This window comes from Micropterus salmoides, unplaced genomic scaffold (genome assembly GCF_014851395.1).
Source record: "Micropterus salmoides isolate LMB-PRFRI ecotype aquatic unplaced genomic scaffold, ASM1485139v1 Ms_hic_scaffold_15, whole genome shotgun sequence".
NCBI classification, from domain to species: domain Eukaryota; kingdom Metazoa; phylum Chordata; class Actinopteri; order Centrarchiformes; family Centrarchidae; genus Micropterus; species Micropterus salmoides.
Genome location: NW_024040596.1, coordinates 15,985,326 through 16,011,971, shown reverse-complemented (window position 1 = coordinate 16,011,971; position 26,646 = coordinate 15,985,326). Strand labels below are relative to the sequence as shown.

The 26,646-nt window shown below is 39.1% G+C and overlaps 1 protein-coding gene across 1 annotated transcript in view; it reads left to right on the top strand.

Moving 5' to 3' along the window:
• gpc6b (glypican 6b) overlaps positions 1–26,646 on the top strand; it is a 97,777-nt gene that overhangs the window by 42,337 nt on the left and 28,794 nt on the right. The window contains exon 5 of the mRNA XM_038720602.1: positions 24,178–24,308. Coding sequence (XP_038576530.1) covers positions 24,178–24,308 — 131 coding nt within the window. The remainder of the gene's footprint in view (positions 1–24,177; positions 24,309–26,646) is intronic.

Sequence of the window (26,646 nt, the reverse complement as noted above, 5' to 3'; positions counted from 1 at the left end):
TATTTGACCACTTACATATACATTGAGCAGATTCAGAGCGCCTTACAAATGTACATCCAGTATTCACTCCCCTTGTTTAGTCCTCCATTTCCTAAGAAACCATTTGAGATTTTTTTTTTTGGTTTGCTTCATGTTCGGTACTCCTCACCAGTCCCTCGTTATCTTTGGCACTCTGCCATTTTACACCAGGCACATAGTGTACAACCAGTGTGTGTTTGCTTGTGACCTTGGAGCAGCTGCACAAAGTTTTTTGCCAGTCTTTGTGAGAGCCACTGGGGCTATATGGACCAGCGAACCAAAACAATGTGGGTGAAAGCTGGAAAGAGCTTCAGGGCCAAGATGTTGATTCTCAGTGCAATCAGCAGTAGCAACATTGTTACATTCAGTCATTTTATTAAGTGTTATTATCAAAAATATATCTTAATAGAGCTTTAAAGATATGCTTGATACACCAGGTACATGTAGACTTTGAGGACAAAGATGAGAAACAGCAATAACCACAACAGAATGTGTAATCTAAGAAATAATGTGATTTTTTTTTCCTTTATTTTGTCAGTGTATAACAGTGTAACAATTTGTCTATCAAAGTATACCAGTCTTCTTGTTTAAAGCTTAAAGAGGTGGTATTATGCTCATTTTCAGGTTCAAAATCTTATTTAGGGGTTGTACCGGAACAGGTTTACATGGTTTAATTTTCAAAAAACACCATATTTTTCTCATACTGCACATTGCAGCTCCTCTTTTCACCCTACATGTTGTACGCCTCACTCTTGAGCTACAGAGTGGTGCATCTTACTTGTACAAAATCTTTGTTGGGAGTTGCACATGCGCAGTTTCCAGGTAAGGACTACTAGCCAATCAAACAATTCAAACAATTTGAACGTTTGCTCAGTAGCTTTCACATCAGGTGTAACATTATTATTATAGCTATAACTTTAGCTGTGTTAGCCAATGTTTACAACAATTCCGCACTTGAACAGTCTGTGAAGTTACATTGCCGTGTTTATTTTAAATATAATTCACAACCAATAAAGCATACTTACAGGTTGTGATTGTGAATTTCCAGGCCCAAACAGAGTTGGAGTTGCATCATCTTTTAGGACTAAACGTTGAACTGTTGCCGGTGTTCTGACGATCTATGCTGCCTTGCCGAAAAATGCTACCATAGCGCAAATCGATAGAAGCGACTCTACTCGGCCCTGCTCCGTTTTCCTTTGCAGATAGTACCCACAGATAGTACATAGCTTGTCGTCATAGCAACGCCACACACAACTGCTGCAACGTAATGTTCAATGCGACACACACACCAGCGATCCACACAGCTTTCTCTTTTTTAAGTTAAAACGTTTCAACATTCCTCAGAATGTAAAGACAGATAAGCGGTATGAAAACCTTCCAGCTGTGTTTTCCTCTGCCGTTGTTGCTGCAGCGGTCTGTGTGACGGCGGGAGCAGAGGGCTCTGTGAGCGGGCGGCTGGCCGGCATCACACGCTCTTCCCACGGGTTGGTACAGGCTTCCCCCCGCAGCCACTTGCGGAGCTCCTCAACTCCGAAAATATTCAAGCACATTTTTGTTCCGCCATCACTTCTCGTAAAACTGTCAATATTCGAAATCTACACAGCTGATTTCTCACCTCAAAACTTCTCAGAAGTGGATTTAGTGATGAAATTCCATACGAAAACTGTAAAATATAAAACTTTCTGTTGCTGGCCTCTGTCTGGTGCAGCAATGATGATGCAGTGACTAGTGTATATTCTCTCTGACCAATCAGCAGTCTGTCCTGTTTTCACGTTACATTTTAGTATCCCTCAGCTCGCTTGGAACCTCGATGGAGGTGAGGTGATACGAAAAAAGTACCTGGAAGCAGGTACAGGTACAACATTTCAACAATGGACAAAGGCGAGTCGAGCCAAAGGGCCTCTGCTCAGACTAGCTTGGTTTGAGGGCGTGCCTGACCCCTGCTAGCCGCTTGGCAAGCTTTATGACGAGTTTTCATTGTGATGTCACAAGTAAAGGAAGTGAAGGGCTGGACTACAAACTAGCTGTTTTCAAGCGGTTCAGAGCAGAGTTTTCTGTGGGAGATGGGAGCTCCCTTTTGGCTGGACTTTGGGCTTTTTCACTTGCAAACCTGTTACATGCACAAAAAAGAGATATAACTCAATGAAGGAGAGGGGGAAAGCCAAAAAGCATAATACCACGTCTTTAATATTTTCAGTAACCAATTAGATCAGGGAAACAACCAGTTTTAAAAGAATACTGTGATGATTAAGTACAGTATTCCTACATCCATTGTGTCTACTTCTGTAACTATACATTGTGTGACAGGCAGAAAAGAAATCAAAATGTTTGGTGGATGTTTGCTGTGGATACATAGATGCACTAATATTGATATGGAAGCAGATATATTTCACAGATGAGCATTGTGGCCTCAATATCTCTGTGTTGAACAAGCACAGGGCAGAGCAGCTGCAGTGCGGCAGGAGAAAGGACAAGACTGACAGATGCTGGCATGTCTTATGTTGGGATACTTCCTCCTAGCAGGGGTGTAGTGGAGTGTATACACACATTACACATGACGTTTACCAACCACTCAAAACCTGAAATAGCGTATATGCAGGTTTCATTACTCTCAGTATGCTCTCTTGCACTTTTTCTTTTGTAAACTCTGGGGTCATTTTATCTTCCATTGGATCAAAAAACAAACTTCTCTGAGCTGAACACAGCAAAAGCATTGAGTGGTGCAGTTTCAAAGGAACACAGAAGACACATATTAGATGGAGCATCTTCTTGGCTTGTGATGTGTTAAAGTATTTCCCCTATACTGACAGAAACAGAATTCATGACCTTTAGTGATTCCAATGTCCAATCAACATTGTCAAATCCATTGTGATTGCTCTGCAATCACCTTACTTTAAAAATTATATTTCATTAATCCACAGTGCACACTTTATTAAACTAAGATTATATTTAACAAGCCAAGAGAAGCTGGCCAAGTTCACAGTAATGAATGCCAACTTGTAGAGTTGTAGAAGGAAAATGAGGGTGTGTCTGCTTTTCAAACCTTTGGCCTGTACCAGTGTTAGTGGGATAACAATACAGTTAAAGGTTCTGTATATGAGATTATGAACATTAATATAGCAGCAAAAAACTATTTGCTATCTAAAGATATAGTGGACTAATGGCGTTTTGAGAAGAGAATGACGCCACACCCCCTCTGTTTGTGTTGTCATCTGAGCTTCTCCGTTTCTTTGTTTTGGTAGCCCGTCTGGCTGCGTGTGCATGCGAGTCCCTCACTGTGAAGCTGTTGGCTGTGAGGAGAGCAACACAATGACTGTTTCTTTTCTCATTTATTGCTGTGAATTAGGGATTTATTTCGATCAAACCAGTGTTGGTGATTGTTCGAACAGTGGAAAGACTAACATGGTGGGCCGTAGCACCCATTTCTTTTAGTCTGGCAGTAAATGTCGCATACAGCTCTTTTAAAGATATGCTTTCAGTCCCCCTTCGCTGGTTGGACACAACACACTGATTAATAAGTGATACCAATGTTGATACAACTGGTTTACTAACTCTTCACGACCAGGCCCAGAATTAATATCACAAACATTGTGTGTGTTGTTATTCTAAACTCACATCCTTACCTGTGTACATATACAGTATTAAGTTTCCAATAACAAATGCAACACAACAGAAAAAGGAACTCCAATGCAATATCTCATTATGTCATATCATATGACTTAATATTAATAAATTACTAATATAAATCTGCAGTAATTTTTACCAGTTATTTAGCTGTACCACTGATAATATTACGTGCTAAAGACATGTTAAGCACAGAGCTGCAATGATTACTCAGTTGATCAAAATATTGATTAGTCAGTTAAGTAATGGGTACCAATTTTGATAATCAATTGTCACTATAGATTCATTTTAAGCACAAATGTCAAACATTCTGTGGTTCTTCTCATTTCTCTTCTTTAAAGTGAGTGTTAAGTGTTTTTCCCTGTTTTGTTTCTGGTAAACTGACTATCTTTGGGTTTTGAACTGTTAAGCAGACAAAACAAGATATTTGAAGACATCTCCTTGGACGGTGGGATATTGTGTGCATTTTTCACAATTTTCTGACATTTTATTGACTCAAGAAAATAATTAAGAATGCATTTTGAAAATGAAAAAAGATTCAAGGCTGAATTAACCTGTAATATAAAACTGTCCCGAAATAAACCACTGCAGTGTGCTATTACTGTTTCTTCTGTTGTTATTAAAGCCAACAGATGTACAATATTGGTTGCTAAGAAACACCTGTCGCAGCTCACATTCAACAAGCAATCAACAAAGTCAACAGGGCAGAAGCTGTAAAAGCATGTCTATTAATGACAGTTTCATCTGGCCAAACAGCATTATTCATCTTACCTGTCAGTCTGTTTTATAAGTTTGTCTGTGTGTATTATGTTAATATCCACCCATCTATTTAAAAACCACTTATCCTCTTCAAGGTCGTCAGGGTTGCCAGAGGGATGCCCCGGAGTACTTCAGTGAGATAACACATATAAACAGATATTCACACTCACATTCACACCTACAGACTTAAGAGTCACCATTTCACCTTAACTGCGTGAGAAAACCCACACAGAAACAGGGAGAAGATACAAACTCAAACACTCTCTGTCTCAACTAATGCATTACAATATTAATCCTGAACTAATGCTCATTCTGTCTTCATCACGATTCTTGTCAATTGGATTATTGTTCCTCGGTGTAGATTAAATGCCAGTTCTATATGTTTTGGCTCTGACATTTCATGCTCATTATAGGATGAAAGATTTTCAATTAGCTTAGGTCTAACCACAAAAAAGGTATTGACTTGTTGAATTGTCAGGAAGGCTCTTTCATGTTCAGCACAGACAGACAAATTAGTGTAATGTTTAATGCCATATGAGCAGTATACTAATATGAATCATTCTGTACAAATGTGTAAGTCTCATACAGTAAATGATTCTTACGAAGACATGGCAGTTAGTCCTCTTGCCTTTATTTAGATGGTGCGGTCAACTAAAAATGGGTTATATCTGCTCGCTGAAAAAGAATAAGAAGCTTTGGCTTGACGCTCAGAGAGAAACTGGGAGAAACACCCAGAGCCGGTACAGTCCGGACACAGAGCCGGTACAGATTTGAAGCTAAGATATTTATCTTGATTCCTGTGGCATCCATTCAGACTAACATCATATACCTGCTCCACTGACCAGAGAAGACAAGATATTGGGGAGACGAAAACTAATCCAACCAAAGAGTAAAAAATCCTTAAAACCTAGAGGCTGTGCCCCTGATAGCAACAATTTTTCCCTGCCTACTCACTGAACGATCCACATGCAGGAAATAACACCCTCTGATTAAATAAATTCCAACTTGTGACAGAGGTTGGACAAAAAAAACCTGCCACTTCACATTAACCAAGGCCTCACCTCACCGCCAGAGGCAAACTACAACGGATGTGTGTTCGAAGAGCTGCTGCACTCGGAAATGTCTCAGAATTTATATGGCAGTTTTTGTTTTCACGCGGAAGATAAATGTCATAAGCTCAAGTTTCTTGATATTTTTGTTGATGATTTGTTGCTAAGGCCAGTGCACAATAAATACATGGATACATTATGCATCTCGGTGAGGATATGTTTTAAGGATTCACTAACAGTCTTAGATCAGATGTCCTTGCGCATGTGCTTGTTTTGCTTGCCCCTAAGCAAGAGATTAATTAGACAAGCAAATAAAAAATGCGACCAAGAAATTTCATTTGAAACACATGCTGACTGCAGATTCTAAAAGGCCAATGTCAGTTTTAAATACACATGGTCTCACATTGTCATTTCAGATTAATTTGGAAAGGTGCTGTTCCTGGAACTAATATAGATTTGTTTTTCAGTGTGTCATCTCATAATTAATATTGACAAAAGGTAATCCCTTTTGTTCAGTAGTGTTACTAAATATTTGTTCATGCAGCAGCCAAAACAATATCTATAGTTTTAGGGAACATAAACTAAACAGATCTAGCATGTCTGTAATCTGTATTTCTTCTTTAACGTTACACTGAATAAATAATATCTGAATAAATCATACAGTAGATTAAGTAGGCTCTGCTGAGTAGCCAGTCTCTAATCCATTTGTTACTGCTGGAGGACAAATCCTTGCTGACCTCTCCCCATTCTGCCCCCTAAAGACAAGACTTACTTGGGAAATTAATTATGGAAACAGATGCTAATTGCAGTATGTTTTTTGAGCAGTATACTAAATACATTCTTGCAGTAAATTCATTGCAAATACCAGAATTTGATTTGAAATTAATTTATAATAAATGCTACTTATTTGCTTATCATTGTAAACATGCATTTAAAAAAGCAGCCCATGTGCCGTTTGGCGAGATTAATAGTGAGATTAGATTTTAATTATGTGTATTAGCAAAATCACGGAGCGACTGATGAACAGCTGTCAGTCCGTTTACCGCACCTGAGAACTCTACACTGAATATAATGAGGAGCCACACGCAGAGTCCTCTGGGATATATAGAGCATTACGCATTCTGCATAAATCACTGGATATTTGTTTTAAGATTATCACTTTGACAGTGTTTACTGGTCTTTGTGTGTTGTTTGAAAATTCCGGTTGGATTTTCTTTTTGTTGAAGAATGTTCTGAAGCAGGCTGTTTTTAACTGTTTTTGATGTTATTTATCAGGCTGTCTACACTAATATCTTCTTCCTTTTTGGTCATTGAAATATCAGTCATATGCTGGGGTGATGGATATTGTCCTCAGCAGTTTACACCCTGCGTGTCATTATCATTTTTTGTGTTGGCAGTTAGTTGACACCTGTAATGAAACTTTTCCTCTTGCACCTTCAAAATATTAACAGTGAGACTCGCAGTTGGTTTAAAGTGATTCTTAAGTGAACCGGTTGACTCTGCCACAGCTCTCTTTGCAATCTCGTTGCATTGGTGTTTACAGGCTGTTACTGTGCTCTCAGCGGAGACATGTCACCACATTGGAAGTGATCTGCATCGATTCTATCTGCTCATTTCTCTTTAATTAGGTGCTTTGTTTCACTTGGTAACTGGAGACAGCTGCAGCCTCACTGTTTATGAAAAATCAAGCTAGCAACACATCCTCTGCTTTGTGAAAAATTCCTCATGAATAAAATATTGAGTGGAAAAACCTTCCCTAATACACTGTGAGTGGACAGCCCATGGCTGAAAGTTAGACCACACAGACCAAAATATTTTCTGCTCACAGGGATGCTGGAGGGTTTTGTTCTTCTACCAGCATGGATTCATATATCTCGCACCTTGACACTATGCCATACTCAAGGCAAGCTAATACTACTTCCACACCTACACAGTGATGCAGGTTAAACATTCATTGGCAGCTAATCTGAATTGGTCAACACAAAGTGTGCAACCTGGCTTAGTAACCGTCCTGCTGGCAAGGGTTGCATGTGGTTCAGACAATGCTTTGCTCTAGTGAACAGGCTTTTCTATTAAGCATAAGAATTTAATTCAGTGTCATTAATGTTTAAAATAGATTCAACTCATTCTCCAACTGATCTGACAAAGGAAGAGAGAGACAGAGAGCACTTGAGTGGGCGAGTGAGGGAGCAAGTGCATTAAAAAAGCTAAAACTTATTTCTATTTGGTACTTATGTAATATAATTGCGTATGGAACTACCATTGCAAACTTGAGTCTCTGTGAACAGTGACAGGCTAACTTGGTTAACTTGTGAGAGCAATCTCCTACGAGATAATCAGTAGTGACGGAAATTTTAAGGTCTTTCACTTAAGTTAAAATACTATACCACACTGTAAAAATACTGCCTTACAAGTAAAAGTGCACTGAAAATTGTACTAAAGTAAAAGTATGTAAGTCTAATCAGGTACAGATCTGTAGTATTAAAAATAAAAGTGCTAAATGCAAAAAATGGCTGCTATTATATATTATATCATTGGATTATGTGTAAGCAGCATTTAAATGTTGTAGTTGGTTGAGATTATGCTAGTTTGAACAATTTGTATAGAATGACAATTATTTTCAGTACGGCTTTATCTGCTATTTTTTTTTATTCATCGATTGATCGTTTGGTGACGGAAATGCCATTACAATTATCTAGGGCCCAAAGTGATGCCTTCACAGTGCTTGTTTTGTCCAACCAACAGTCCAAACCTCCACATTATTTAAAAAATACATTTAAATCATTAAAATAAAGAGGTAGTTGCCAGTACATTTTCTGTCAATTAACTAATAAATTAATTGACTAATCATTTCAGCTCTATTTGTGTATTCTGTTGGGTAGTTTAACTAATAACAAAGCATCATATTTTATAAGCACTTACTATGTTTTGTATGCAACACTGTTCTTAGTTACATTCCACTACTGGGAATAATGGATTACGCTGAAAACATATTAAGACAAAGATACATGATGAGTTTGCTCTTACTTGAATATCATGACTCATTTCTGACTAGTTTCTTCCCAGCAATGCTGATTAATGTCTTAGTTTGTCATGAATTCTGTGTCACTGATTTCTATTTTTGCTCATCCTACATTATAAATCAACGATTTATTAGATGTCCTCCAAGAAAAAGGGAGACACAAAGCCACATTGCATCTGATTGTACAATCAGATGTGTTATTAGGCACACATCTGATTGTGCAATCAGAGCTACAGTGGAAATCAGAGTGCAGTAAAATTCAGCCACTGGTCTTTGTATTTAGCTGGCATTTCAGCTCCCCAACACCCAAAGCTAAAGGAATGATCTTCAATTGAATATGCAGACTTCTTATACAACTGGCCATCAGTGTCTGAACTTCTATCCAGAGGATAGATGCTTTTGAACAGCAGTGATTTAGAACAGTGGAGCCTAAAAGGCATTTCACTCACACCTCTGGAGTTAAATGGATTTATAATGGTTGTTTGCACTGTCTAATCTGTGTGGCTTGTTTCACCACCCATGGGCAAAAGGTTAGAAAGAAAATACAAAGCTCCACTGCAAAAATCTCCCACTACAAACCAAACTAGTAAAATTTGCTACCATCAAACAAAATATCTAGTAAAATCTCTGGTTATCTTGATATACGTACTATGAAATTCAAGATTCAGGTTCTTGAATCTAGATTATTGTTCTTTGTTCTTGTTTAGCACAATTTAACATACAATTAGAATTAGACATGGTATGTTAGGGTTTTTTTGGAAAAGGTTTTTATTTTTTCTTTATAAAAAGCGAAGAGAAGAAAGTAACAAAAATACACCTGATAATAATTCTGGACATATAGAAGAGGTCAACATAACCAAACTACACTTAAGCAACAGAAGAGAACTGTACAGTAGAAACTGATCCCAAAAACTGCAACATAGGGGAACATATAGTGGCTGATCAGGCCATTTAGACTAAGACATAACCATTAAACAAATTACAATAACCACAAAACATGTCATTATAGCACTATGAATTAACATCAAAAATGGTTGTCAAGAACAAAAATCTAACTAGAAAGCACTGCCCCTCCCCATTATGCAGGAGGAACATGGTGCAGTTCAGTTGGCAATAAACACCATTTAAGCAGGTCTGAGGCAGCGGGCGCTCCATTTGTTGGCAGGCCAGACAACTCCAAGAGCAACCTCAGGAACTGGTAACCCAAAGAAACATGAATTAACTTCATGTGGTGGCTCTATTGATGAACTTACAGAGGATACTCACCTAAATGGGCAGCTCTCCTCGACTTAACTGAGTTTCAGCTCATTGTTTTGCTGTCTGGGCCGCAAAGCATTGCTGTTGTGGTTTAATCTCCCTGCTCTGATAGCATCACCTTCAGACATCGCAGACTCCTCACTGGTTGCCCTGTACGGGTTAAACAAAGAAAATGTAACGTGTTGATATGTGAACATCAGAGGTGTGTCCAGTCATTGTGCTAAGCTAACTAGCTGCTCACAGCAGTCTTATTTTGACAGAGATGAGAGTGATATAGTTCTTGTTATCTAACTCACATAAGTGTTTTTCCAAAATGTCAAAATATTCCATTAGGCTACAGCAGTCTGAGTTTGTCAAAATAAGTGTGGATCTTTGTCCTGGCAGTTGGAACTAGACCGGATCCCTCAGCCACATCTCTGCAAAGAACACTGTTTAGAGAAAACAAAAAGTCCAGTAGAAATGTAAATGTATTCAATCCTTTTGTTTCAAGATTAACCAATAAGGCCTAATGCAGAAGATAGAGTATTTATCAAGGATGTGAGATGCAACAAGAAGCAGGCCGGTGTTAAACATGAAAGAAAGTGTGGTGACTGATGATGACCACTTGCTAGTTAAATCTGGCCTGACTCCCAAATAGAAAAAAGCTTACTTCCAATTCCACTATTTTATAACGATGCATTATCACAGTAACATGGTTTATATTAAGAGAAATTCAAAGGTGAAAGTGAGTGTCAATGTTTACAACTTTGATAAGAGGATAAAGAGGAAACTATCAATCTGGGCATGAGAAGAGAAAAAACTCCATGAGAGTGAATTGTGTGCACAGCAACATGCATTCATATGCGCATGCATGAAATTAAACTTGCGCATTCCAGCAACCTCTGTGAGGACCAGTCAATACATGGATGTGATGGCACTAGGCGCACATCATTTTAAAAGACAGTGATTATCTGTCTCTCAGTCAGGTTTAGTTACAACTCTGTTTATTAGCAGCGCAGACTGGGCAAAATGTATGCCTGAATATGTGATTCTTATTATTTCATGAGAGATACAGTATATTCAGTCAAGTCATAGTTTAAATAGTAATTTATATTTGAAAATGTATCAAGGAAAGACCTGGGGGAAGCAGTTTGAATGGGCCTGATGCAACTGATAACATTAATATCTAGCAAGTATTGTTATCTATAATTTACTGGCACTATGCCTAAATTTGTCAGTAGAGGAGACGCTGGATCATCAGCCAGTACCAGCACAGACTCCATCCTCAGCCAGTACTAGTACAGACCCAGTCTAGACGTCTTTAGCAAGTCACACACACACAGGTGAAACACAAGCAGCCTTAGCCAGTACGAGCACAGCCAAAGATGTACAGTCAGCATCAGATACAAGCTAATGGAACAGTTGCTTCTCCACCAAATGACCAAATGACCTGATCTTGACAGACTTTGTGAGGACTGAGTTAGTGTGCAGAGGTCCATTCAAACCAGCACTGGATTTTTCTAGAAGAGGTTTCCATTCAGGCTTCCTACAGAGACAGACTATTTTAAAGGAGGTGTGACTGTGCAGCAATGGTAAATTGTTTAGATGGCTCACGAGTCAGGTAGGACGGCCCCATTGCAGAATTTTGCTCAGGACCCAAGGGAGGTCAGGACTGGCTCTGGAAATATCAAGTAATTTCCAGAGCACAAGTAATTATCACAACACCATTGGTACCCATACTAAAACAGTAGGTTATCATCGGACATTATGAGAATGAGTCACTGCCCACAACAAACGATGATCCAGAGCTGGGGGGGGCAGTTTACATAAGCACTCACAAATGTAGCAATAACCCAACTAGCAACATGCCCGATAACATGCAGCCGCCGCCATATGCAGGAAGCAGTTTGTTGGGAGTGATGGTGGAGATTTGCCTTGTTGTAGTCTATACACAGTATCCCTGCCTCTGCTGAAGTATTTAAATTACTGGTCCCATAGTGATTTATACTGCTTCACCCATAAACCATATAAAATATCCATATTAAAATATTATTTTTCAAAGAGGGGCGACACGCTACGGATGACCCATCCAAAAGACAGCAGTTAAATTTTTTTAGAATGTGTCTTTATTTATTTACTGCTGTTGCACGTCTCCCGTCCAAATGGACCACTTTGTTTTACAAGGCCAAAATGAAACCACACTCATATATAACTTGCCTATACCAGTTAAATATTAGTAAATTTATTTTAATAAACACTTAAGAGAATAAAAGACAATAAAAGAGATGTTTTTATTGAGACTGCTGCAGTCCGCCTATTTCACAGCTGCCGGTGTTCGCGCTGTTGAGTTTTATTACATTGTTATTTTTATGAACAAAATAGCTATTGTTTGTTGGTGTTTACATCTGACATAAGACAAATATAGCCATAAGTGTTTTACAATAATTGTTCCACCTGGTGATGACATGCAAGCTCACAGAGACCAGTGTGGCTTGTGCGCTGGACCAGACAGCAGCCGGCAGCAGTTGGGCATCTGGCAGTCACACTGTTGAGATTTACTAGGTTACATTACAATTCATTATTTGTGAATATGATTTTAGACGTTGCTTACTGTTTATAGCCAGTAGCCTACTATTTCCAATATCAAGATCTAGTTTGTATTCACAAAATAGTTTGTCAAGCAGCTGCGCTGGAAAGCGAAGCGCTCTCCACCTTGACAGTGTACTTTCAAAGTTTTAGGCAGACAGGTCCTGCGAATAAAAAAGTGGAATACACACAAACACACACATACAGCAGAGCAGAGAGGCCGCTGGACACAACAAAATATGTATGAAAAATGTATAATATTGTATAACTAGTTGTAGTGTTAAAAAAGGGATTTTGAACTCTGTTGAAAAGCCCTAAATATAATGTAAGGTTTTAGTGATGTGTTTAAAAGTAGTTTGCAGTTTGTACATTATAATATATTATCTTATATGCTGCTACTGTATCAATCTATCTATCGCTTTACCGCCAGTTCATTGGTTAGGTTCGGTTAGGGGATGGAGATGCCACAGTGGATAAGAGACATGCCTTTGGTGTGGGAGATCTGGGTTAAAGCAATTGTAAGTTGTTTTGGACAACAGCTAAAATTACTATATGGACAATGTTGTCACACTCATGTACAATACAGTGATGATGAAATTTTTAAATTATCATTGGACCAACGAGATGTCAATATTATATTCTGGTTGTGTTGGATCATTATTTTACATGTTTTAGTCAATAACAGATTAGCATGAAAACAGAACATTAAATTGATTTAAGAGATTCTGCCTTATAAGAAGGAAAAGCAGAGCCCGCCCTCCTCTGCCCCTGACCACCACTTCACATAATCTGCCCTTTCCCATTTTCCATGCCTTTCAGATTTCAAGATTTGGTAATGGTTTATTTCAACCAGTTACTATATTTTATACGTTGAGCTCATACCTCTCAAAAATAGAGGAGGAGCAACGTCCTCTGCCTCTATGGACAATCCTCCTCTGAGACCCAGCCTGTACCACCCTCTTATATCATCTGCCTACAGAAGTCAAACAAATGTTGTAGAACATTGTGCTCCTTAACAAGGCAGCATTGGGTGAATATTGTGCTCTCACTCTGTTTTAAGCGCAAAGGCATACAGTATGTAGCAACAACATTAATTTCTATTTTGTTTTATAGTTCTTTGCATGCCTAATCACTTACAGGTACAGGTACATGAAGATGTGGTTGAGTGGATCTAATTACAGATTCACTTCCTGCCTGTGCAATAACTGCAGAAATCAGAAATCTGTGAAGAGAGAGAAATTATTCTCTCTGGTGTATTTATGAGCAGTGAGGCCTTTCATTGTATTTGCACAGAGATGCTCCGTTGTCTTTGCTGTCTAGATCTCCTTTGACTTTTGTGAGGCTGATGTGTTCTGTAACATGTTGCTTTTAGAAAGTGCATACAAGGATACTTTAACATATTTGTGGGCAAAATTGTTGAAACACTCTTTCACTCGTCAGCATTCATGACTGAAATTCCATGATATCTCAAACCCCATTAGTAACATGATCTGCTTGTGAATGCCTCATTATTGAATTATGTTGCTTAGTATCATTAGCAGTGCGGTACAGTATCAGTGCTGCTACAATATATGGCTTCTACATATGAGCCTTGCATGCTGTTTAGTGTGCTGTTATCACTCCATTGCAACTCAATACAGTATAGTATATAATAGCCTAATGAAAAAAGAATGATGATGAGTGTCATGCTTTATTTTCAAACCAGACTATGAGTTTAAATCCATGCTTGCGGCTCTCTGAGTATGGACTTAGGCACAACAATGCTTTGGGCTAAATGCTAATGTTGGCAGGTTTACAGTAAAAATGCTAACATGCTAATGTTTAGCAGTTAATGTTTAGTATGTTCACCATCCTAGTTTACGAGCCGGGGTTCTGGTCGCCCTAAGAAGCGATCGAGGAAAAGGGGCTGCAGAGCTGGCATTCAGGTCCAGCTGCGACGGCGCTCGTCGACGAACAGATAGGCAGCAAACCTCGGGTCCACTCAGTGCGATGTGGCCCAGATGTTTGCTGCTTATCTGACTCCACAACACGGGTGGTCACCCTCCAATGCTGCCTCACCACCTGTTCTGCCCGCCTATTGGTCGGGAATCTTTCCTGTCATAATTAAATTAGAGAAGGTTCTAATAGTTGGAGATTTTAATTTACATTTCGACAATGTCATATGTAACACAGCTGCGGATCTTTTATCCATCACTGATGCTTTTAACTTTATTCAACATGTCTCAGGGCCCACACATATTAAGGGCCACACCCTGGACGTAGTTTTCTCACTTGGCCTCCAGGTAGAAAATGTCTGTGTGGAGGACGTATATGTGAGTGACCACGGTTGTGTATTCTTTCATCTTAACTTCCCATTGGATCCGTTGCCCCCGAGATCCAGGGCCCAAAGACGTATCATAAATAAGGATGTCACCGAGGAGTTCACTCCTTTGTTTGAACCCGGTATGTTGTTGGGATGCCAGGATGTGGACGTTTTTATTGACTCTTCTATCCCTGAAGGTGCTGTATTTTGTAAAACTGACAGCAATGAGTTTCTGAATTTCTTTGTAAATAGGATTGCAGATATCAGGGCAAGTGTCTCACAAACTCCTTCCAATCCTGCTCTCAGTGACCCACCCCCCTCTCATGGTCCTCTTTTAACCCAGTGTCACTGCATGACATCAAATGCCTGCTGGAAAAACTGAGGCCTTCCTCCTGTTCTATGTATGTCCTCCCTACTCTGCTCTTTATAAAAGCTTTTGATTCATTTGGCTCTAGTATTGTGAACATGCTTAACATCTCACATCAAACTGGCATGGTCCCTATCTCCTTTAAGCATGCAATCATTGAACCAGGACTTAAAAAGTCTAACCTGGATCCATCAGACCCTAAGAACTATAGGCCCATTTCAAAATGCTCGTTCGTGTCAAAAATTCTTGAAAAAATAGTAGCAGTCCAACTGACTACCTTCCTTGAGACCCATGAATTATTTGACAAATTTCAGTCTGGGTTCCGCAAAAAACACTTTACCAAAACCTCTTTACTTAAAATCTCCAGTGATATTATGATGGTCGCTGATTCTGGAAAATGCACAGTCTTGGTCCTATTAGGCCTTTCCTCAGCTTTCGATACTATCGATCACAATATCATGCTAAAAAGACTTCACGAGCTGGCAGGTATGTCTGGAACTAAAATGGTTTTCATCTTATCTGTCTGACAGAAGTTTTAGTGTTCTTGCAAACAGGTTCATGTCGGATAAAGCAGTGTTGTCATATGGGGTACCCCAAGGGTCCATCCTTGGACCTATCTTATTTCTCCTGCACATTCTCCCTCTTGGACAAATTATCAGACAGTTCAGCGATATATCTTACCACCTTTATGCGGATGATATTCAGCTGTACCGCTCATTTAAGGCCACAAATCTCCATAAATTATCCGCCCTAGCAAACTGTTTGAGCAAGATCAAGCACTAGCTGAATGAGAACGCTTTGCAACTGAACACAGATAAGACAGAGACATTAATTACTGCACCTGATAGCATTACCCCTTTGATCAAGCAGTATTTGGGTGACCTGGGCTCGTCTGTGAAACCGAGCCTTAGGAGCAGTGGATAAGCCTATGCCTTTGGTGTGAAAGACCTGGGTTCAATCCCCCCCCCTGTGACCGATCCACCATTGTGTCCCTGAGCAAGACACGTAACCCCTAGTTGCTCCAGAGGCGTGTGATCTCTGACATGAATAGCAATTGTAAGTCACTTTGGATAAAAGCGTCAGCTAAATGAAAACTTTGTTATAATGGCTCTAGATGAAAACAGGGATCACCCAAGTTATTACTATTCTCCCTGTGGGGAACAAGAATGATTGTGCAAAATTTCATAGTAATATACTTCAGTCTGGACCAAAGTGGTAGACAGACAGAGCAGCATTGCCAGCCGTAGAGTTACGTTGTTACAGCAAAGAACCTTATAAAAGCAGGTCTTTGTAAAAGCCAACAAAAATTGCCTTCACCACATAAGATTGTATTTATAGTGATAAACTCTGATAAATTCTGTAGGCTCCTAGGCCAGACCTCTGCAAGAATCTCATCATTTCCCCGCAACTTGTGGGTGTTGTTGTGGTAAGGCAAAGCAGGATGTGTCAGGAAGCAAAGCAGAGGAGCTCGGTCAGGATGAGGCTGATTCCCCACGTTCAGCTGTGATCAAGCTGGCAGTAGTTGCTGTGCCAGGGTATATACAGGAATCCTGAAGTAAAATTCAATACCTTTTTAAGACCTTTTCAAGACTTTTTCAAGATATTTTAAGACTGTCACGCCACTTTGAGCAATAACCAATTAAATCAGCCACACACCTTTAAAAGAGACATTTTTGTATTTTTAAAAGGAATTTAAATATATTTATAACATATTTATTGCCTTTATGTCACCAGGTTGTAACGCCACCTAAAAATTGAGGCATTCACCAACTTTCTCAGCTGCCTATAACAGCCTGTATGGGCCAACTGTTTTCTATGTGAAGGACTGGTCAGATTTCCTGTCATATATAGGCTGTGACGTTTATGTATGCAACATTACAGCAAATCATGTGAAACAGTGTAATTTTGTGTTTTAGTTGGTTTAAACTAGATAATGTGAGCTTGCTTGCAATGATATGTGTGATAACTTTCATCGACCACTTGATCAATACAACAAAATTCAAATAGGTCAGGGGGAACAAAGATGAAGAGAATATACTGAGTGATGAATAATGTAAGTAGTGTACACGGTGTAGCACAGGCACAACCTGGAGGAGGAACTAGTCTAAATGACAGTATTAATATAATATTATAACATTAAATTAAAAGTATATTGTTAATTTAATAGTAAACCGTAAGTTTGATATTAATATATTCATTATGTTACTATATTCAATATAATTTCATATAATAGTATATAACTTACAATAATTAATTACAGCTGTTTCAGTTTGGGGTTGTTTTTTGTGCAAGAAAAATTCTCTAGGCTACATGATATTTTCCAACCTTGATTTTGGGCAGGCTACTAACTCGTCAATAATCATAACTGTTTATGCAGAACACTGAGTTCAACATTTATAAAGTTTGTTGCAGCACATCAAACTTTTTTTAAAATCCGGCTCCATCCAGGCTGTGATTGATCCATTCACAAAAAGTGACAATGACGAGAGCATCGGCTTTATGAAAAGTTAAATGTATTTCAATGAAAGGCACCGATTTAGCTAAATAGCACAGCTAACGTTCGCTAAACCCACACGCTCCTTGAACGTTCCCTGTTGTCTTCCGTCTTACCGATTCAGCTGCTGGCGGCGCATCTCACTCTTGGTTTTCAGGAATGGGGCTGTTCAAGTGGGCATAGAGCGACCGGCCAACTGGGTTAATCCCGTTATTCCTGATCGCCACTCTGACTATGTTTTGGACAATTATCATTGAGGGTCCGGCTGGGTGGGAAATTACGGTCGGTTGTACTCGTAAATCATTTTCCGGTTCGCACGGGTCTATATTTTGGAGCGTTTAAGAGTAAAATAGCGTTACAGAAACGAATCACACACTCACTGCCTGTCTAATATTTTTTCTATGCATTATAAATAAATACGTTCACCTACACTTTTAGCAAACAAACCTTTGAACAAACAGGATTTTCACATTGAAATATCTTCAAAATGTAATACCTTGTAAATGGCGATTAAGACTTACTTTTACTTTTTAATAGCCTTAATTTTCGCAAAATTGATTTATTACCTTTTAAGACTTTTTAAGACCGTGCAGACACCCTGTGTGCATACAAGACTTCAGATCTACATCACATTGTCTCCCAGAATTTAAGTGAAAAACACGTGTATCTTTCCTGTGGTGTCTACACTTTATATAGTCATGACATACTCTTTGTAAATCCTTCTATCAGCAGAAAATACTTTTAATATACATAATTGTCCTTTTCTGTGACTGTCCTAAACATGGCACTGGAGGTATTACCACCAGCTTGTCTGTGGTAGCCGTGGAGAAATTCAGTGTGTTAATGGGGTCTTATAAAACAAGACATTATCATTTGAAAAAGCTTTTAAGGGTTTGGTTGGAAAAATTAATTCTTGATGGTCTGAGTGTGAGAGTCTGTTTTATTGTTATTAATACTTTAAGAGTATAGTGTTTACTGTTTTTAACTGTGCCTTTGTGTGAATGTGTACACATGTATGTGTCTGTGCATACATGGATGTGTATTTTCAAGGTCTTTTTTATCAGGACAAAGTGTGACCACGGAATAACATGCATTTTTTTTCCTTTTCCATTTTTATACCATTTCATGTAGCACCATTAGTTGGTTGACTGGACCACAGATGAGCTATGCTTTACAGAATCCAAATTACACTGGAGCCATTTTTCATTCTGTGGAGCTCTTCACAGGCAAAGAGCCATAGATGGGCCTGTTCACTTTCCTTATTTGTCCTTGTCTGCTGGAGGTTGCCGCTGGCTGACATAGCCTGAATTTAAGTGGACATCCATCTCGATAAAGAGGCAGAGCCCGAAGTAATATCACCTCCTCGGATCTTTTTTTCCCTGTTTAGCAAGACAGCGCAAATAAGCATGTTTCACGTCACAAACTGAAACATTAACCTCCAATATGAAACAAAATATTGCAATCACACTGTGGTTTCACCGCATGGAGTCTTTTAATTTTACATGTCTATATCCAGTAAAGCAAGGTCTCAGTTGTTGTTTTTAACCCCCCTCCTCGCCTAGAATAGGACAAGATGTGTCTATTTGCATGGCTGTGTTGTGATGATAAAATGATTTCCTCTGGCTGGCCAGTGGCCTATCTTAGGGCTGCAAAAGTGATGCAGGGAAAATTTGGCTCAGAGTGGCAGCCATGCCACAGCGGACTGGACTTCATGCACTCCTCATAAATGAGAGTCATTAATTCTCCATGTAGGTTGACTTTTTCCACATGCAGTGCAGGAGCCCCTCTTCCTTTGGGATAAAGCCATACCCCGGCCTGACTCAACCCAATCAGCACCACTTCTCATTCTCCTGTTCTCTCTCTCTCTCTTTCTTTCTCTCTCTCTCTCTCTCTCTCTTTCTCTTTGTGTTTTTTCCTCGTCTGCTGTCCCTCAGCTGTGTATGAAGACAAACTTCCTGGCCCCTCTGTTTGTCAAGCCCATCTGATAAGTTGCAGATAAGTCACCATCGTCGGGAAAGATTGCCATCGTCTCTTATGCTAGAGGCACTCTTCTTTTCTCTTATTATGAAATATGAGTTGCTCCCGGTTGGCTCCCTTGACCTAAATTTTTAGAATTTGCACTTGACAGTCTTAAAACCTTTTTTTTATGTGTGTTTGTTATAAAGTAAGCAGACATACCTGAGGCAGTTGAATGAATTTACATCATAATCAGATTAAACAGGAAGCTATATGGCAATGCCAAACTCAGACTTTTTTTAAGAAATGCAACAACACAAAAAGAAAGTATTCTGCCTTAATTGCAGTATAATGTCAAGAAACACATGCTGATCAACATTCATGCTAATAGACAAGTTGTAACAAACCTTAATTATTTCATCTACACTTAGACCATTAACACAATTAAGCAATTGAAGTGCTACTGTAGAAAACCATTTCGCACTGTTGTAGTCTGTATATTAAAAATCTCTGCGAGCATCATAGGCAATTTGCAATCCACAGTGTAAACAAACAGAAGAGCTCTTCAAAGGCTCAGACTTTAATAGAATTGGAAAGGAAATGGAGCCAGAGCTGAGCTAATGTTTCTCAGCTCTTTTCCTGTGCCATTAGTGATCCCAGGTCCCAGAAGAATGAAAAGCTGGACAGGTCTTGCTATCAAAGAACTGGAGTGTAATTTAGGTTTTTTTTTTTTATGTACAGTATTTCTCTCCTATATCCCCTTTAAGTCTTTGGCTACCATTTACACAGAGTGTTTTCCATTTTTTTCATATATGTGGCTTTTACATAGTCACTGCTTTTTGGTCTGTTCTCTGGAATATTATCTGTGCCTCCACAGTTTGGGAATAAATTATACCATTCTCTTGTGATGGGTGGGTAAGTGGGAGCAGCAAGCCAAAATAAATATATAAGCTATTCTTCAAAAAGCAACATGCTGCTAACTGCATTTTAGTGCAGATTAAATAAACTCTTGAAGCAGTCACGCCTAAAAAGCCATTGTTTCTGTAGTCTCCAAATGACAGGATGACCCTATTTAGTAAGGAGGTAATTGAAGAGTCATTATGACAGCCTGCTGGTGAGGTCTTGTCCTGTGAGGTCTGTGGATGGAGATACCACTGCTGACACCATAAGTAATGTCTCCAGATATGGGATTTGCTCAGTTATGAGTTAGTGGTTTGGTGATGTCCAGCTCCCTGTGGCACACCATTCAAACACAAAACTGCCATTGCAGGGACTGTGGAACATTAGTCTATAAACCCTGTGGGGTTGAGAGCACTTCAGCACTGTTGAATGGCAATATCAATTAACTAATTTAGCCTCTAAAGTGCAGCAGCAGTTGCCTGACTAGTTTGAGCTAATGTGAAATCTGCACCATGAGTTACTGTTAGAATTTCTAACAGTAACTCGTGATAATTCTCTGCATCATAAAGTTGCAACTAAACCCTCCTCCCTGTCTCTGCTAGGCCTACAGTAGCATCCTTCCTCACAGCACTGGTACTAGGGGACCAGGGCTGTACAGCAACATCCTACTTAATGAACACAGTATAGGAAGTAAACACTGAAGCGAAATGTTTTCTCACTGACTGCTCCCAACATCTGAATACACATAATTTCAAACAAATAATAACAACAGCACGAAAGGCAATAGAATATATGCCTAGTAAAAACCATAAATAGTAGCAGCAGTAATAGTTGCAACAGTAACTGTGTGTGTGTGTGTGTGTGTGTGCGTGTGTGTACAAATAGATTTTTATATTTTTAAATCTTGATATACAATTATTTGGAAATTAAAACCAAGTATGCTATAGTCTAGCTAGTGTGCCCTGCGTGTGCATTTGTGTTTGTGGTGTAAAGGTATGTGTGAGTGTGATCTATCCTAATGAAATTAATTAGCAGTTAATTAGAGCCACAGAATTAAGAAACTGGCAGCATCTATGTCACGGTATGTGTCTCTGATATTGCGGTCTTCCAACCTCCAATGCACTCCGATCGATCGGACACCGATCGTAATCGGCCGATAATGGCTATAACTAGTTTGATCGGTGGTCTCTAAAAGCCGATCAGATGATGCAATACTCACTGGCAGCTAAAATGGTTTCACCACACGGTCTGAGCAGTTTTCAAAGCTAGCTAGCACCAAAGTCTTTTTAGACAGGAAGCGATTGAACGGTGAATCTGAAGATGTTTGTTTGAAAACGCTGCTGACCCTGTGGGCAAAAACTGAGGACTTTAATGCAAAAAAAAAACCTGGTGTGGTTATACGTCTGTATTACTTTCTTCTTTCGCCAAATTTTATCCAACTGATCAACTCTAATACGCAGCTATAACGCTGCTGTGGTTGGAGAAGATCATATTAGTTATAAAACTGTTATTTGTTGTAAAGCTGTTACCATAGTAGTGTGGATGTAGCTGGACTTTCTCTTATGATGTGTTTATGATGTGATTTTGACTGAATGTCCCAGTTTGAGTAATCTCCATAGGTAACCTCTGATCGGGTCGGTCGGCCCATCTTGGAGTTGGAGTTAAAACCAATATTCACTTCAAGGTGGTGCAAAGCTTCATCCCCTCCCAAAAATATTACCATAAAGTGTGGAATTTGCGACACAACGTAATAAACGATAGAGCATAATTTTTAAACAACAGACATTTTTCTATAGTCAAACGATGCATATAGTCATATCGCACAGCCCTATTTTGAATGCAACATCTTTCTTTTAAATGATCAGAGGTGTTAATGGAAAAGGGTTAACCACAAGTGACAAGTGGAGATGATAAGGTTAAGTGTCTCATGTTCAACAAGGCCTTCTGGCTTGTGTCCACACAAAGATATTAATGAGCCACTGACCTTATTCATTGCCCGCAGCAGATGTAAATAAATGCTTGGCTTTCAAAAGTTCTATTAAATCAATGACTCATCAGCACAATTTGTTGCATGCAGCATAATTAAATTTTGTTGACTTGACTGAGATGATCTGCATAAAAATCTAATTTGCCCAAAGAAGTATTCATGCTTTGTAAGTGTGTGTTGGTGGACTGTGGCAAGAAGGCGGAGGTGATTGACAATACTGTGTAGTAATCAAAAGGCAAGACAAAAACTATGAAACTATGAACTTCAATGAAACATAGCATAAGAAGTTAACAATTATTTTCAATTAAATCAGCAAATCCTCACATTTGAGAACCTGGAAACAATCTTGGTCATTTTGCATGAAAAAAGTATTTAAACAATTATCACAATAACTGTCCATAAATCTAAAATCTAATCTAAATTAATTGTTTTAGTACTAATTAGGTAGGTATAGTAAATATATACTGTATAATGTGTTTACATCGATGATACTTGATGCTTAAACATAGTCAAAGTTAATGGACTATATTTCCCACCAGATGTTAAGGGTTTTTTTGTGTTAAGATTGAGAATTATTATATGTGTACATGTTCTATGTGTATATAGCATGAAGGAGCTACAACTTACATTACACTGTGTACCCTGTGTTGTAAAACGACAAATAAATTTACTTGATTCCTTAATGAGGGTGGCGTGATGGTGCAGTGGTTAGCACTGTCGCCTCACAGCAAGAAGGTCGTGAGTTTGAATCCTGGTCGTCCTGGCCTTTCTGTGTGGAGGTTGCATGTTCTCCCCGTGTATGCGTGGGTTCTCTCCGGGTGCTCTGGCTTCCTCCCACCGTCCAAAAACATGTGGACTTGTTTATGTGTGGCCCTGTGGTGGACTGGCAACCTGTCCAGGGCGTACCCTGCCTTTTGCCCGATGTCAGCTGGGATTGGTTCCAGTGACCCTGTACACAGGATAAGTGGTTGATGATGGATGGATTCCTTTAACAAAATCAAACTGCCTTTTTTTACTTTCTGTGCAAACTGACAGACCCACATAAACAAAATGCAACACCAGAAATTATATTATTATTATTATAAGCAAATATAGGAAAACTGCAAATGCACACAACTGAAGTGAGCTGCAGCACAATAGAAATGTATCCAGGGACATGAGTGGAACCCTTTTTTCTTGTTTTTTTAAGATTGTGCTTTCAACATTTGCAGTGAAATTCTACATGTGTATTCAAATGTGTCCATATGTCTTAATTAAGTTGCAGTGCACTGGGCTCCAGGCTCAAGCGCTACTTATATTTGAACCTACCATATCAGACATTACAGGAATGTGTCTCTAAGCATGTGGACAGGACCACATAATACATCTCACTAAAAATATTGACTAAAAATAGAGATAGTCAGTCATACTCCAGTGCAATCATTCCACTGCATGCAGTGTTTAAATGAGACATATTATGCTCAGTCTGTCTTGTAGCTTGCTAGTTCAGCAAATAATGACCGCTTGGTGTTGTTAATAAAGTGCCATGTCTGGGTGGGCTGTGGTGGGGGCATGGCTGGGGGCGGTGACTGTATAGTCACAGCGTTACGAATTCCTGTCAGCTCGTTTTGATATTTTCACAGTATTTATATAGCATTGAAACCTACTTTATAATACAAAAACAAATACATGGATATCTCACTTTCTACAATGTGGGACCTTTGACATACTTGGCAAAAATTGCTATATTGATAGTAAAGCATTCACAATTTTGGATTGTACTTTACTATCACTTTGATACCAGTGAAAAGTGTTTCTTTAACTCAATGTGTGTTTGTTTGCACCTCTGCTCTTCCCCCCCCCCCATCTCCCCACCTTTTTTACCACTGTTATGACAGATGCCATGCTGCTGGTGGCACAGAGGCTTGAGGGACCTTTCAACATTGAATCTGTCATGGAGCCTATTGATGTCAAGATTTCAGAGGCCATCATGAATATGCAAGATAACAGTGCCCAAGTCTCCTACAGGGTATGTCAATTAGGTTTATTCCCCAGAGAACAAAAGTAACACCTCAGACAGGTAGCTGAATTCCAACTTTTCTCAAACTTAAGCAAAACTGCCTTTCCACCAGAAGTACCCAGGACTTTTTAGTCCCGAGATCTCTTTTCAAGAAACTAAAATTTCCTTCTGCCTACTGTTGTGTGCGTTTCCACCCTGGTCTAAAGTCCTGTGAAGATTAGGCAAATTAGCCAGCTGACATATAGGCTACGCCGTACAAAGCAATGACATCATTATTTAGTAACCACGATCCATGAGCAAAATGTACATCAGATTTGATTGGAATATAATAAAAACCTATAGGCCATGCTTGACCATTAAAAACAATGTTTTTTGTGGAGCCTAAGCTTTTTTGTGTGGGAGTATAATGAAGAGACACACAATAAAGTTTGTTACAAATTTAATAACAAACTGGATAAAGCCATCAAGTTCATAAAAGAACTACAGCACAGAGAAACAAACAAATATAAAATCGCCACAGTTTGGAAGGTTATTAAAACATTTCCAGCCAACAAGAGATGCAGATCAGCTGCAGCACTCAAGTCTGTGTCCACCTGAGCGTCAGAGGAACATGATTTTAACGTGCTGTATTACTTGTTGTAATCAGCTGTTCCACTTGTTTTGGAGAAGAGGAGGCCGACTTCGGCTCTGTACAGAAACCTCCTGACTGATGAAAACTTAAAACAACAACTCTGGACCCAGAATTGACCCTTTGCTATGCCACGCCCCGAATACACAGCTGGCCAATCACAGCGCAGTATAGGTCTCGCTCTAACTGGGGTCCGACACTTTCATGGATGCGCTCCATTGACTCTAATGCAAAAAGGGTCGTTTTCTAGCTTTTTTTGGATGTATTTTTCTAAGACAAGGTCAAATGCTGTTCCTGGGGCACTTGTAATAGTTATAGTCGCTACCCAGAGAGGTTGAAAGGAGAAGTACGATTTATTCTCTTTCTAAAACGTAAAATAAATCCAGAAAAATGGAGGCTGTGGACTGTTCCTAATGTAATGTTAGTTAGCTAACGCTAGCTTGTTGTCTTTTGTCTCAATCGTCGGGGGATGCAGTGGTTCACTTGTACTGTGAGAGCGGTAGGCTTTAGCTTCTTTCATATTTTTCACGTCAGTTTGAGTCGAGACGACAGCCTGAATATAACCTTCAAATGTATAATGCAACTGAAAAACTGTCTGCTTCTTTCTGAGATCACTTTTTCCAACAAATTTGACAATATTTCTCTGGGGAGTGCAATAGTAGACAGTGGCAGCGCCGACAGTTTGTCGGACTTAGCAACAGTAACCAAGGGGGGCATGGCTTACCAAAGGGTCAATTAGCTTAACTCCATCAGCTGTGATGTGATTTATTGGTTTGCAAACAATTGTGGAAAAGATCCCAATTATTAGTAACCAATAAAACAGATGACCGATTTTTGGAACCGATATCCGTTTGCTGTAAAATCTTAGTGTCAAAATTTAGAATAACACAAACTCCAACACAAAACTTTGTTAAAAATAACAACATTACAGTTCATTGTCATGTTTAATCTTTATAAATAGTAAATTAAATGAATTAGAGATCCATCCCAGAGATGAACTTGTTAACTATGATTGATAAATTATCATTATCTTTGTCTTTACCAGCTGCCATTTATATTGTATTTATTATTTTATATTGTTAGGATTTTATTGATACTATTTATTTGTTCTCTTTTTTATCTATACTCGTTATCTATACTAGTTTTTCATTACTAAATAATTACCTTTTAAAAAAATGTTATTTAAAACTTTATAAAATCAGTATCTTGTCTGATCTCGTCTTGTTTATGACAAACTAGCTATTAGCCAAGTCAGCACATGTGCTTGTGTAAAATAAAAACACAGCTGCGGTGGATGAGAGACAGAGCAGATTAAAACATTGCTTTGTACATGCAATACGCAATATTTTTTCCTGCTTATTGTAATGATACAGTATCTGCCTTTTACTAGTATCTCCATTCACTTTGCTGTGTGTCTGCATGCAGAGCTCGGCTGAAAGAGGAGGGGAGGGGCTGCAGTGTGGAGGCTCGCTCGTTCTACTGGCTACTTCCACACAATAGTCAGTGTTGATAGGCTATTACTTGTGACTTGTAACCAATCAGCTGGTACTGTGGGCGGGACATTGTATTCACCACTCTGGGGGCTCGAGAAGACAGAGGCGGCTGAATCAGAGCCAAAGGAGCGCATTTATTTATTAATTAATTATATCGGCTATCTGTTTTTAAAATGACAGATGCAGATTATTGGAAAAATGCTGAATATCGGCCACAACAATCGTC